Raw genomic sequence first — 15663 nt, 5'->3', positions numbered from 1 at the left:
TGTTGCTGGATAGCATTGATATTGAAGAGGCTGCCGCCGGATGGTCGAGGTCTGCGTTTAATCCCGCAGAGACTCGCCCCATCACTCGTATTCACTCTATAGCAGTCAAGAAAACAAGCAGCCCTGACTCAGTTTGTTTTGTAAAGAAGCATTAAAAAATTTCAAGGGTTCATTAAATGTTTTTTCACAGAACTAGGATATGCACTTAACTGGACACTTTACAGGTGACAAATGACTTTCACTTTTACTGCTATGTAAAAGAGGTACTTTTTCTTAATTACTTCGACTACATTCTTACATTTCTTTCTTATCAGCTGACATATACACTGTCATGATGTAACGTATATGCAGTGAGCTCATATATAGCCTAGCTCCGCTCCATACTTCTTCTCAGTCCAGAGGTTTCCTGTTTCAAAGTGTATCACACACAGATCACCTGTTTCTTATCACGTCTGAAAGCCGTGTGAGCTCAGAGCCCATCCCCATCTCATGAGCTCCCACTCTGGGAAAAGAAAGTAGTTTATATTCAGGCACATCAGTCTCATGATATGGAGCACTGGAGGCTGCAGTCACACTGAGACATCTGGCTCAATGAAACTCTTGCCCTGTGGTGTAGAAGTAGAGGCGTGCTGTGTTGAAGACAAAGATGGAAGAGGAGAAAGTGGGAGGTGATGAGAGCTCTCGTGCAGATAGTGGACAGAGATAGTGATCTGATACAGCATCTCGAATTTCAGGATTATATTTGATGACAAACATAAGCAATAGTTGAGAGGGTACTTCAATCTGCAAAAATCTGGGGTAGAAGCTTTTCATTCGTCCATTTCTGTGCCCAGTTGCTCCCTTTTGCTCATGCACTAGTGCTCTATTCATAGATATATGACTTACATAAGTACATGAGTAGATCTGAATATAACAGCATATATCACTGCATTAGTTTAACCAGAAATCATGAAAGAACTCCTTAATGGACAATGAGAAGCAGACTTATTTTAAATTCAAATATCTTAACCAGACATGTGTGACAGTGTGAAATTATGCATCCTAAGATCCGTCTTTAGCATCTCTGTCAATTCATTGACAGAGCGGAGCTACTACAGATTTTTACATCTTGGTGATAAGTGCAAATGTTAGTCTTTCCATGTCTGACGTGTGTTATTGATGACTGTGTTGGCTTACTGGAAAATCTGTATTTCTTTGCTCACATTTCTTTGCAGAACTGAGGACAGATATCAGTTGGGGGAATTAGAAAGCATGCATTTACACTCCACTTTTATCTGAACTGATCTGTGTAGAAGAAGAATCTAGGCCTGCTATATTAAAACCTCATAGCCCATTTAACAAATAAAGCAACATGTTCCTTTTCTAACAACACCAACCCCTGATATGAGCCCCGCCTCACTTAAAAACAAAGTGTAAAAGGCTCCCAGTTGGAAAATGAGCAGTGTGGATGGGTGGCATGGTCAGCAGTGGCTAACATTCCTCAGGGAAAGCCTTGTGGAGAGATGCTACCATCCTCGCTGCTGCCTGTGGCCGCACTGACAGCATCACTGGTGGAGGACCTCGGCATGTAGGTCAAGAAATGAACCACAAGAAAAATTAACAAGCCAAGCGAGTGGCCATTATAGTACAGCACAGGAATTTTACGTTGATCACATGTCTCTGTAATAAGATGTTTTCGGCTCTAAATTTGCAGACGTTTTTGGGGCGCTATGGTCGTGGATGTTTAATTTATCCGTTCATTTGTTTGCTCTGTCAACAGTACACAGGAGTCTTATTTGCATGTCATCCTGCCACAGTAATTTCAGTCAAACTGCATCCGGAGTGATGCATACTGATGCCAATCCTGTTTTAAAGAGCAGCAGCAGCACCAGTATGCAGCTCATACATTATATATTGTCCATATGCAGGAACTACTGAAGCAGAGCCTGTCAGCTGTAACATTTCTGCTGTTCCTGTGGTGGCTGTAAATGGTGGCAGAGGCTATAATGATATTTCAGTCCCCTGACCTGCGTCTCAGGACAGTCTACTCTGTGAGCTTGCAGCCAGTGATGGTCCTGAGTTTAAAGTAGTGAATCAGTATTTGTAACACTGCCAGTAAGTTTCTCGGGACAGGCAGCTTGGAGTTAAGAAAATTGTTTTGCCTCTTAAGAACTGACAGAATCAGTAAATGGCAAACATCATGAATAATTTGGACCGGCATCTGCTCTTAACTAATTACTGCAGAGGGTGTTTTCACAGTGTGGAAATGGTCGTTTTCCAAATGTCTCACACAGGAATAATTAATGCCTTGTATTGTTGCAACCCATTCCCCTTGTTTTCAGTAAAACCAAATTCCTGGAGAAGTGACTGATGCTGTGAGTGCCCACTGTAAATCTGAAAACCTCCCAGGAGCCCCTGCACCAATTTATTTGGGGGACACAAGCACGCTCAGTCTTTGCAGACTAAATTTCATGTAATCTTTGAAGTGTGCTTGGACACTTTTGCAACATTTCTCAAGCTTTGTCACAGACATGTGGACACACACACACACAGTCACGCTGGTGTCCAAAATGTCAACACTTTGTCATGAAAAATGAGCTCATCATATGTTGTGTGTTTGAAGTGTAAAAACTAATTGACACATTTAATTGTGTAGACAGCTTTGCAGAGATGACATCAGCGCTATAAAAGTATTAGTGTAGAAAGCTGGTATTGACCCAGTTCAAACATATTCACTGCTTAATAGGTGTACAGATGTGCAGAAGTTTAATTTTTAAAGAAAGACTCTCTGCTAGATTGTCTGGTAACTAGCTTACTATACTGTGTATATTTGAATAAATGTGCACGACCAGATAGTGTAAAAATATGTTTCTTGGCTGATTTAATAATACAACATTGGTTGCTGGTTCGTTTAGGGAGAAATGTAAACATGCAATTGGTCCATCATGCAGGACTTGTTTTGTGTGACATGTGTAAGCAAGTTGCAGGGTCTCCCTCTCCTGAAAAAAAACAAACAAATTACGTAAGGCAGATCCTAGAACCGGATGATCCAGGTGTCAAACGCTGGATGCCATTTCCAAATGTCACTTCAGCATCAATCGGTTGTTTATTACCAGCATTTTATTCCCACAATAAATATTCACCAAACTTGTTTTTGTTTTCAGAAGACATGTTTCATCATGCTGACAGTATTGTGTTTCTGTTCCTCTCCTATGTGCCTGACCTCTATTGGATTTGGATTTTGAAATGATTTCTCCTGCTGATCAATCATCCCCCTCTGACCAGATGATGAGGTAAGACACCAGAGTTTTCCTCAGTCCTGCTGCTGAAGACCAAGTAGGTCATTGATGAAGGGAGATTTGGCCTCAATTATCTCACCAAAAGGAGGACATTGTGGTTTGTTGATGTCAGCCTATTTTACCCATGATGACCACTGCTATTCAAGCAGGGTTTTGTGCAGTTGGTTCATTTGAAAGGAGTTTATTGGTTTTAAATAAGTGGAAAAGTCATTAGACCTTTAAATGTTAGTATTTCAAACTGTGCTGAAATCACAGGCCTGCTGTTCAGCCTTAATGTGAAATATTTATGATTAGGCACATGACAAATGTTTCCTATTTACGCGGTGTTCAAACTGAGCGTGTGATTTTTGCAGTGGATACTCTGAGCTTGTGTGACTTCTCTTTGTTTGTGTGCTTTGGGGTTTTACTTGGCGCCAAAGACGAGGAGCTGGGTGAGAATAGGTGTGTTCTCAAAGCCCAGATTTTCTTGTTCCTTGTCTCGCACGGTGACAACTGAGTATCTGCTGTGTGTGTCAGCTTTGTTTGTGTACCTACTGCTTTTGTCTGAGTTTCACATTTTAGTGGTTGTTGTTGACCTTTTTCTAAGACGACAGCTTGATCATCCTTCAGCAGAGTCAGCAGCTCTCCTGTAGGGTATCATGGTTTCAGAGTGATGGTGCTCATCTGCTATCGCCTTTCCAGTAGCCGGTGGCCTGTCACCTCAGTGTCAAACCCTGCAGCTGTGTTTGGCCCGGCTGAGTGGGGATGAAAGGGGGGCGTGTTTGTTTTCAGGCTCAAACAGTTCACAGATGGGTGGAGAGGAGTAGATCTGTGTGGGTGTGACAAACCCTGGTTCCTTCCTCAGAAACATTCCAAGCCTATGTGACAAAGCTGCAGTGTATGCTGACAAGGTGAACACCTTGTGAGGAAAGTGTCAGCATCTGTCTAAGGCCCAGAGGCTGCTGCTCGCCCCAGGCTGGGTGACGGCGCACACTGGTTACTCTCATGACGATTTGGCTCGTCTCTCACTGCTGGATATGTGATTAAATAAGCAGATGTCCAAGTCTGCATAAATTTAGGTCCCACTTTTCAAACCACACCCATTGTGTGATTCTCAATAAACACAATGTGTCTCTCCTCTGAAAGCAATCACTCAGTTCAGGTTCACATAATTGAAGTGCCGTACCCCTGCACCCACACCCCGTGGCTGTAAACCACGCAGGGCTCTGGGGTGTGGTGGAGCAAGAGGGTGGCTGTGGCTTCCTTTTGTTAGCCTGAAAATGCCACATAACCTCACACACACATACACGCAGAATGACGTCACTGTTCATGGGCAGTGCCAGCTGTGGACAGAGGAGCAGAGGAGGGGGACGGTTGTCTGTCTTGAGACGGTTGTCTCTCCACACACACATTCACCATGGTGCATTCCTCTGTGGCTTTTACTCAACTAGCCATTAGCTTCCTGTGCCTTCAACTGCTGCTTGCCACTGCAGCCAAAGTGTAGGCAGTCTATACTTGGACTTTATTAGCCCATTAGCTTGCTAGCTACTGCAGTGGATGCTGTTTTTCCCCTTTCCTCTGTTTCCCCTGTAGCCGTGTCTGCTTTTCTCATTTGCTGTCACTGCTAGTGTGTGCACACTCATTGCATTCATCTGCAAACTGGAATGGCAGAATTTGAAGATATGCTACACCACACCCGTCTGTCTACTGATTGACATTTCATTGTTGAGGAAACACATACAGTACATATTATTGTGAACAAAACATTGTAGGTAATTAAGCCATGAAAATGTCAAATGATGGGTGTGAGACATGATCTAATAGCATTTACTAACAGTATGTTGACTTGATGGTTCAACACGTTGTTGTTGTGTTGATTGACACAGGCTCGAGCAGTATTGATACAGTTGTACTTAATTATAATTTCTCTCTCTTCCGTCACATAAATCTGGTCATTAAATCATGTGAATCTTAACCACCATACAGTATCAAATGTTAACATTATACTCCTGCCTGTACAGTAATTCTATCATCCATTACATGAGCTCACTGAATACTCACGCCAACAATCGTGCCACTCTACTTTGTGAGCCCTACAGTGGGAGAGGGTGGCGTATCACTCATCAGTGAAACCCGACCCATCATTTTGTAGGACTCTTCACTGGGTAAAGTGTGTGGGCTTCATTCTCTGAGCATGTAGTGAGATTCACTGTGCAATGGCACAGCGGTGATGTGTGCACAGAGGCTGCAGTGGTGGGGCTTTGGCCTGTGGGTTTTGGTTTTGACAGCCGGCCCTCTGGGCTTTTTCAGTTTGATGCGAGGGCAAACAATCGGGTTAGGGAGCAGGCACGCAACACTTCACTGAATACGAGGCTGCCGTAAGACAACAATAAAGAGATGGTGAAAGATGAGTGCTCAAAGAGGGATTTGTTGTGAACATGAGACACCATCGTGTGTTCAGTATTCTTTTGTTAAAGCCAGTTTTTCCACAGGGAGAGAAGCTGTATTTTAAGGCACAAATGTACCTTTATGTAGCATTATGAATTATAAAGGTTAATGTAGGATATCATTATCTAACTGAGGCTCTCTAACATATTACAGAGGGAAATTCTGTGTAAACTTTTTGTTTGTTTTGTGGTGTCCACCCAGTTCCTGTGATTACAGCTGCAGTTCAAGGTTAATACAAAGTCTTAATTTTGGAAAATGCTTAATTTTAAAGCTTGTGTTTCAAGGCTAGTAATATGCTTGATTTTCAACGTAATGAATTTTTCTCTTAAAAAGCTGTACGGACCCAAGAACCCCAGTTTGCAATAATTTATTGACCTAATTTCTGTATGAGGATGCAAAATGATTAGATACACCAGACAGTATAATCAATATAATACAATCCAATTGGCCCTTTTCAGGAAAGACATTCAGATCCATCACAGTGGGAAACTTTTGATGAGTCACAGTAAGAAAAAGGACAGGTGTAAATGATAAAATGAATGATGGTGTTCCAGTGAGCCATTGTGCACTGGGACACTTCATTATTAACACTCGTTAATGATATTTGCAACACCTGTGCTTTTCCTGATATGTCGACTGTGAAAAATACCCACGCAACAACACCACCACGTACAGCCTTAAAATGATCATACAGCTAATTAGTTACACAAAACTCTATATTTATCTACACATACTGTATATGTTTTACAATTGTAGGGTTGCAACTAAAAGGCTGTGATTTTGGCTATTTAAACTACCCATCCCTTCTCCTTCTGTGCATTCCTCTACAAACCTCTGCTGAATATCTGCTTGGAGACTGCTGTTGGACATAATAATCTTTTCATCATTTTAAACGGTTAGCTTTGGTTTGCTGAATTGCCCTATTTGGTCCTCCTCTGACATTCAAACTTCCTATGCTTACCGCTTCCTTCCTGTCCCTGCTGGGTCTGCTCACCAGACCCTCAAGCTAATTGGCTCGTGTCTTCATCTCTGCAGATGTCCCACGTCAGCCCGAGCTAGCCTTCCAACCTCCAGCCTCAGCACTCTGCAGAAGTTTTGGTCAGAGGGCGACCTTAGACATTCCTTTAAAGCCTCATAGAAGTGGCCCCTGCCAAGCCCCCCCACCCGCTATAAATAATCTCAGCCCAGTTCCCATGGCCCCCACCAAGGTCCCAGCTCTCAGCTAGCAATGCATGAAATGCTATGGCGACACCAGAGAGAGCGCCATCCTGTTGTACCAAGCCAGGGGTGATGAGCTTTCTGGTTGGAAGTGGGGCAGGTGCTGAGGTCATGGCCGTGGTTATAAAAGCCATCTGACCACCATGATTAAAGGAGTAAAGGATTATTTCTGTATACAGATAGAGTTGTGCTACAGATTGTGTTGTGTTCCAGCTGTTGTTTGTTTGTGAGACTTCATTGTCCATCTAAGGACTGCATGCCCTCTGCAGTGTTGACAATCAGTGATGTAGCTGTGGAAATGGCTGCATGGTTTGTTGTTATACTTAAATTTACATCTCCAGTGTGATTGCTGCTGTTTTGTTTTCTTTGCCATACTCGGATTCCATGTTCACATTGTGCAAGTATAGTATTTGTAGCATCAATTCCCAACCTCTAACTGCTGTGGGACAATTCTCAAATACCTCTACTTTTTCAATCTGTGGTTTGGAGTGCAGTCATTTCTATTCCCTCTGAGATCAGCCTATTGAAAATGTGCTCATAGTTTAGCTTATGTGTGCCTAGTAAAGCCATAATTCAGTATGATGACTGCAAGGCATGTCATAAAGAGTGTCTTTGCATCATCCTGACACATTGTAGCTCAGCTAAAATATTAGCACAAATATTAGCAAATGTAGGAAACTCCCAAACTCTGAACTACAGTATATCGTCGGAGTTTTCTCTTACTCCAGCTTCCCGTATTACGTGTGTTACAGTGAAGCTCCGTAAAGCACAGGCAGTGCATCAACCAGACTGATGTTCGTTGGGATGGACAGTTGCCTGGGCCAAGAGCCAAGATGCCTCGATCTAATCTTCGAGCTACTGCGAGCAAAGTCAGGGAGTTTACTTTCACTGCAGGCACAGCTACACATCAGGCAGATAACAAGTTAAGACATTATCGTTAGGCCTTATTAAAATGTTGGTATTAGAACAGCTACATATAAACACAGGAAAGAAAAGAAGCTGACGTGTCTGAAATGTGATGTGACGCCTGCAGAAATAGTGAGGAGATTGTGAATGACTTCTAGTGTAATGTAGGACTTTACATAATGTTTTCCAGGTCACATTTGTGTCCTCAAGGCCATCATTTATATGTTTTTCAAATGCCAAGTAATGTAATTATTCAGCATGATATCCAGCACTCAGCAGCAGCAGCAGCAGCAGATCACTGGCATTGCCTTTGGCCTTTTAGTTACTTTTGTTACTTAAGATTTAAATATTACATGAGTTTGAAATCTTCTGATGGAAGCCATGGGTGCAGAAGTCTGTGTGTGAACATTGCACGTGTGTGAGTCTGTGCATATGTGCTAATGCATAGAGATGACAGTTCTGCAGCATGGTCCTCAGCTGCAGCACCCTCCGCTCCCCTGAAGAAAACACTTCCAGATGCGCCCACCATGCAGCAGGATAGTGGGAGGAAATGCCAGGCAAGCCAAAACGAAGAGCAGGAGAGATGGTGGAGATCTTCTTGAGGAGAGGGAATATAGTAAAGGATGGTTAACGTCCCTGGAGGGTGTAAAACCTCTATCTCAATGCAGCCTGGCAGTAGAATTGAGCACCTTATCTCCAGGATCTGACCCAAAACAACTGTGTGGAAAGTGAGCAGTGATGAAAAGGATGTAAATCGATAGACTGCTGTAAAAACTCAAATGACAGCAGATAAGCAGGCTCACGGTGATGCAGTCAGGGACAGCTTCTTAACAGATTTTGCCTAAGAAGCAGCTCCACAAACCCACTGGCATCCAGCATCCATATCTGGAACACAACATGGGAGTAAAGAAACCAGTTTGCCCATTCTTATATTGTTCTGTCCGCATCAACACAACCAGCAGGCACACACAGACAAAACACATACTTATACAGATGGCTGTATCAGATTTAAGTACTTGGGTGTAAGTAAAGCATGGAATGTGTCAGCATGCTGTGACACGATGATAGATGGAGGAGAGAGGAGGCCGGGAGTTTAAGACACAACCACAACATTTAGAGAATGTAACTCTAAGTGCGATTTGGGAAGTGGTTAAGTGAGAGAGGTAGAGAGAGAGAGTGAGGAAATCAGCGTGAGTGAAATCAGTCAGGCAGTTGTTTAGTCAGTCGTGGCTGTGGATTTGAGTGGCCTTTTGAATCAGACACAGCCCCCCCGGACCTTACGGCCAATATAAGCAGGAGACCCCAACTGCAGCAGATAGATAGGCGCTACACAAACAAACACCGGCAGAGAAGCGGCTCACCCAGTGTGAGTAAACGGTGTCAGAAATGAAATGGGAGGGGGGACCAGAGAGAGACCAGGTGCACTTTTATTGACCATCAGCTCAGTGTGTGAATTTTTCCTTCCTCCATGTATCACATTGGAGTCTGCGTCTGTTGTGTTTGTGTGAGCACACGTGTGTGGCTTAATCCATATCCCCCCTCAGCCAGGCCTTTTGAAACCAGACACTGAAATAACCACAGAGCTGGCACACCACCGTTCAGTAAATATTTACTACTCTTTCAGCGGTTTCATGCAGATAGTTTCTGAAGCTCTCTAAAAGTGACTGCGAGTACTTTTCGCTCTTTTTCTCAATCAGGAAACTCAATCTGAATCTGATTTAGAAGATTTGGTGCTGCAGATGACTGTAGGTGATTTGCTTGTGAATTTAGGGTTTTGTATAAATACAAGTAGCACATAATATCCAAATGCCTCTGAGACTCAGTTGTGATCTGATCTGCTCCTTCTGCATAGTGATGTTACCACACGCACTAAAATCTCTTTCATCTTTCTTGGCATGTCTGACTGTTTTCTTTTCAAAGATCTGCACAACTGTGTTTGAAATCTGACAGCTTTAAGCTTTTCTATTGAGAGGTTTTCTTCTATTGAAACTCTTTTCAGAAAAAATACAAGCCCCATTTAGATGGTGTGTGTCAACTACTGCTACAATTACAACTACATTATATATGGCCAGCATGGGGATCATCGTCTGGTTGGATGATCTTGTGACATGTTTGGGCTCTGGGTATTGAATGGTTTCATGTTGCTCTGTGACATAACAGCAGTGACCATGGTGGTTTGTTTGGAGACGAGAGACTGTAAAGTTGCCTGAATGACTCCTCTGTAGCTGCTAAATGCTTTCGAAGTCTTTGGGGAATCGGTGATTGTAACAGTTGTTTGGAACGGTACTGTCTGAAGCGTGCCTTTATAAGAACTAGGATCATATGAACTGGGTGAACACCCAAACATGTGCATCTCATTGCAGCATCAAAGAGAAGACATCCCACCTCCCTCGACCCCTTGAACCTTCTCCCCCTTTTCCCCCTCACCTCACTTCCCTTTTATGCGCTCCTCCTACTAGGATTCACTCCCTCTGGCTTTCAGGATTTCTCCCTTTAACCTCCACATGAACACACTCACATACCGGTGGCATGTTGACCTCCCTCTCCAGGAGCTCAAACCACAGCATCCCTCTTTATACCCATCTCTGTCCATGTGTCTCCTCCCTCATAGGCAAGGACCAAGTTTCTGAAGCTGAAGTTTTGATTTTTTGTTTTTTTACGAAAGAGCCATTAGACATTATCAGAATACTTCCCAGAAAGTCACAATGCTCAAACATATTTTTTGGAAGTCAGTGTATATGAAAATCTGTCAGTCCAAAGATTAATATTATTTTAAGTTTTTTCTGTCATGAACCTCCCATGTTCTCTGCTGTATCTTTCTATTTCTTTAATTATTTGTTATACTCGACCTATTCAATATGGATCTTAACATCCTTAATTACTGCTCATCAAAGCCAGTGCACTGAAAATGCCAACTAATTAAGCCTGTGTTATATTTAATCCCCAATAAGACAAACCCAAACCCTACCTTTTTTTTTACTATACCTACCTAAAAAGATTAATCAAGGCATCAACTGTTTCCAATTCATTCAATTTTCAATAAAATAAAAAGTCACACATACTTCTTTCATCCCTCATACCTGTGCTTCTATTTATATTTCCTAATTTAGGGGTACTCGCAATAAATCTGCAGTGATATTGCTTGAGATTTAACCAAAATTGCTAAAATATAGAGTGTTCAAAAACCTCTAACTGGCAGGAAACCACATACTCATTTACTGTTGCTCTGTGTGAGGTGGTTTTAATTACAGGTGTCTATCTTATCGTGTGTCTGTTGTGTGTGTGTGTGTGTGTTTGTGCATATGATCTTCAAAGGTTAATAGGACACAGAGCATGGATGCCCATTACTGACTGCTTTACGAAGCTGGCCTTAGTGTTTAAGCACCATACGCAGCTAATGACTTCCTTATTTTTACTGTTGGAAAACCTCTTCCAGCCTCCTTTTAGAGTCCTGGTCATTGAAAAGAAACAAGAAAAACATCCGGTAGCTTTAGCAGATTAACAGGTTGCCACGGGCAACTCTTTATGGGGTGATACACACTGGCAGTGCATGTTCGAACCTCTCTGTGAGTATCCCTAGTGTTTGTTTTTACTGTTTTTTTTTGAATGAAGCATTTTGACAAAGGACACAGGAAACATTTTTTACAGCAGGTGGATCCCAATTCTCAAAGCCTTCCATAAAATATCTGTACAAAAGAATGAGGTCAGCCTCGCCTCTAGGGGATATTTTTAAGAATCAGTGATGTAAAAACAGAAACTGAAGAGACACAGAGGGCCGGAGAGCCAACTATTGCGTAAGAATATCTGTGTTGCTCAGGGTGACCGCATTTTTTCCAGCTAAATTAATCAAATCAATTTCCCATAAAATCTAGAGCCCTTGAAGGTCAAAGTAATGTTTACTCATGGAAGTGAACTCTGCTTTCAGTCACAGACAAGCTCCCAAATAGCTCCCACACTGTTGCTACTGTGCACGTACACCTGCTGGACTTGACCCGGGTTCGGCTTTCTTTAGCTGTAAACAAAAGTGTCCGTCATTGTCTTCATGCACTTAATAATCCGAAAAGGTGAATGCTGCTCACCTACACTACAAAACCGCTCTGTCTCCTCATTTTGCTGAGCTGATTCACAGTATTTCTAGAATGTGCTGCCTGTAAACTCTACTCTTGTTTCCCTCAGAGATGATATTATCATAGAGCACCTGAGTGTGTGTATGTGCACATGTATTCCTTCAAAAGAGTTTGTTCAACTAGAGGATGAGTTGACCTGGAACTGTCTGTTTCCTTGAGGTGGCAGGGGAAAGAACAGAGACCTAACTCACTTCTTGCTGGCAGAGAGCTGGGTAAAGCTGCTGTAGAAGCTCACTTTAGCTTCTGATTAGTTATTGAATAGATGGTGCATATTATTTAAACAACTGGAGGTCCTTTCCCTGCTTTACTGATGCAGTGACAGCTTGTTAGTAAATTAAAATACCTGGAAACACTAAGTTATACTAAGTGAACAGGATGTTATTTTTTCAGTGCAGTGCAGCAATTTGTTGTACCAGAGTTTATTGATTTTGACTCAGACTGTGTGTTATTCTCTTTTGTTTATCACAGATGTTACATGAGTAAATTTACGCTTGTGTTTACTTGGTTTCCCTTCCATCCACAGTTTAAGTCAAGTGAATGCTCCCGATCAAAAACAAATCCAGAATTCAAAGAGTTTGAAAGACCCCGCTGCTCCTGTAGTCTCCCACCGCAGAGCAGACCAGTGTAAATAAATGCCCTCAGTGTCCTTGCTCTTCCACTCCACCTGTTAACCGCTGCCACAGTAGACTGCCAGCCGCCTGTTTGTGATATTTATGTTTATGAGGAATGTGACATATTTTAGGAGCACCCTGAGGGAGGTGGAATGTGTTTAACCTTTGATGATGCATTGGATCAGATTACAAAACACACACTGAGGACTTTAAAAATTGGTGTTTAAAAGATGTGACCTTGTAACTGGTGAGGGACGCAGAGTAACTTCTCATGTAAGCAGTTCTGGGGTCTCGAGAGGCGTCTCATGACATTTAGACTGTTTATGGGTTATGAGGTAGACAATAGAGTATATTTCAGGCAATGTCAAAGTTAAAGAGTACTAGAAGTAGTGTAGTTTTCTTGTCATTTTGGTTCTAAAACAACAGAGAGAAACTCCGTAGGCGGACAGTGAGATGTAGCTCTGAGGCCATGTTTATCTAAAATGACACTTGTGGCATTTTCCACTCAGCCACTTTGGTTATGACATTGTTTTTACTGGGAAAGCTACAGCACAAGTGGGTCGGGAAAAAGACATCGTGGCATTGCATAACATCCAAAGACAATGTGTACCATTCCCCCGGCGCTTTAAGGAAAGCAAACCTCACACAAACATATTAGGAGGAATTCCTGCGTGACACGAAGAAGCTCGAACGGTAAAATCTGTCACCATAAAACATGGAGTCATAGTTAATAGCATGACGCAAGCTTGGCTTGTCTAAAAGCATATCTCTGAAGCCTGTCAGAAGATGTTAATCTCATGCTGGATTAAGGCGACTTTTTGAGTGATTTACAACGAGTGCTTATTAGTGTTGGAGCTGCCGTGCACCGATATCTCTAAATACCTTTCTGTTTTTCAGAGTTTGTGTAGACAGAAGTTTCCCCACTCTGAATGAGCAGTCTGGTTATGGCGTAGCAGTGTCTCTCTCGCATCGCTGCCCAGTTTCCCTGGGAGGCGTGCCAAAAGGGGTGCCCCCCTCTCTGCAGTATTAGCATTAGAGGGAAATTATTGAAAGCTTGTGCATTGTCATGTTGCAAGTATCTTCTGCTTGAAGAGACACAGGTTTCATCTCAGTGCAGTTGCAGATATTGATACCTCAGAATGTGCATGATGGGCGTTGAGAGAAATTTAAGATCTTTGCCACGTTTGGACTGTATGCTATATTTATAGCTGCATTGTCCTTTTTCCCGTAAATACTGAAGAATGACTACCTTGAATGAGTTGAGAAGGCAATTTGGGAGCCTTGTTTTTCTTTCTAATCAACTGCCTGGTCCATCCAGAGTCAGACTAAAGCAGGGCCTGGCGACCGAGCTCTGGCTGCTGACTTAGGAGTCTTGCGTTCGCTGGTGTCTGGGCTATTAATAGAGCTAGCCTGAGAATTCAGACTAAGGTCAGCAATCAGATTCCTGCTCCCAACTAGTGGAAGGGAACAAGAAGGAAAAGTCCCTCCCAGAAATTATGCATTTTTCACATTGCTATTCATGTATGTAAACTCCCCCCTTGCAGGATGTACTGTGAGGTAGGGGCATCCACTCCTGCTGCAGCAGGTTTCCCTCCAGAAAGTGCCAACTGTTGCGTCCTGCTGACTACATTTGGTCACTGCTTTAAGCTTTTATATGATTCACACAGTGGAAAGTACTTTACCCATGGGACGTGTCCCCAGCATCACAACTACATTACAGTATGTCTTTTGAAATTCATGAGGTGAAACATTTTTAGCCTGTGCACTGGAAATGTGCTTTGCTGTTGCTAGTATACGGTGGATTTTTCTCAGTGGGAGAAATCTCCCTCTTAAACGTCCTCCTCAATTGCTTTAGCATGAGTTTGCTTTCAAGAAGTAGGAAAACGACTGGTGTAAACAAGTGACAGGAGTCTGTGTTTTGGTTCCGTGTGCTGCTCCATTAACACTGTCAGCCGTATTAATGAACATAATGGATTAACACTAGTGGGTTATCTGAGGGCATCTGTGTTTATGGTGAATTAAGCTGACAGCACGACTACCACTTCCTACTAAACACCACTGGAAATAAAGGAAATTCCTTGAAAAACGTTACATCAGCCCTGCACCAATGCTTTTAGATATAATTCCCAAGTCAGTATTTAGCCTAATGTTAACATTTTGGAGATGCAGAAGTTTATACTATATTTTCCAAATTGTTATGTGATCATCATGTTTTAGGTTTTTAATTACATTTTCCATTCAATATATGCATTCATTACTTTTTCTACTCTGTAAAAATGCAGCAAAAATTCACCTTAATTCCTTTAACCTACTAAAAATGTATCTGGTAAATGTCCATTTCTTTCAGCAATGGATATGAAAACGCTCACACACACCATCACATTCTTATAATTCTACTGGCTAGACTGGTTAGATGGCATTTCATTTATTTCTTCTCTAAAACAGCTGTGGTCTTCTTTACATTGCAGATGTGGCTGACTGGATTATTGTTATTAGCACTGCGCAGCTGCTGGCTAGACGATGGCAGCTTTGTCAGCAATCTGTCCACTCACACACAGATAGATAAATAGACACACACGCGTCAGTGAATACAAACACAGTCACACACATCTGGGGTTTACATCTTAACTCAGAGCCGCACTGGCCCAGCTAGCACACACTAATTCAAACAAATACCAACACAGGACTGCTTATTCCCCATTCGCAGATGGTCTGGTGAACCCAATATAACCCAGACCAGATTAATGTCACTGACTTTCCACCCAGTCTGTCCATCGTGACCCACACAGATTACAATCCACTCCAAATCTACACAGCTAAAGCGTTAAATACTGCATGAGTATCAGTTTGGCAGTAGTTAACCTTTGATTCCATTATCCTTGTGTTTGTTGTCCATTACATAGTTTAGTGTATGTATCTACAGGGACAGCAACTCTTTTTGAGTGTGTGCTTCCATCACTTTGTGTAACATAAATCTGCTATTCTTGGTTTGTGGAGATTATACTATGAACATCTGGCAGAATGACTTTTTGAGTGCCACAATGAGTGCTTCTGCAACAGATGCAGCAACAGAATGCCAGAGGCCTTTTGCTAAGT

The 15663-nt window shown here is 42.4% G+C and overlaps 1 protein-coding gene across 1 annotated transcript in view; it reads left to right on the top strand.

The window, feature by feature from the left end:
* Window positions 1–15663, top strand: part of sept4b (septin 4b) — a 43039-nt gene that overhangs the window by 650 nt on the left and 26726 nt on the right. The window contains exon 2 of the mRNA XM_041940010.1: window positions 3265–3272. Within this exon, the coding sequence (XP_041795944.1) occupies window positions 3265–3272 (8 nt within the window). The remainder of the gene's footprint in view (window positions 1–3264; window positions 3273–15663) is intronic.

This window comes from Chelmon rostratus, chromosome 7 (genome assembly GCF_017976325.1).
Source record: "Chelmon rostratus isolate fCheRos1 chromosome 7, fCheRos1.pri, whole genome shotgun sequence".
Lineage (NCBI taxonomy): Eukaryota > Metazoa > Chordata > Actinopteri > Chaetodontiformes > Chaetodontidae > Chelmon > Chelmon rostratus.
The sequence above is the reverse complement of the archived record's forward strand: the minus strand, read 5'-3'. Positions and strand labels throughout refer to the sequence as shown.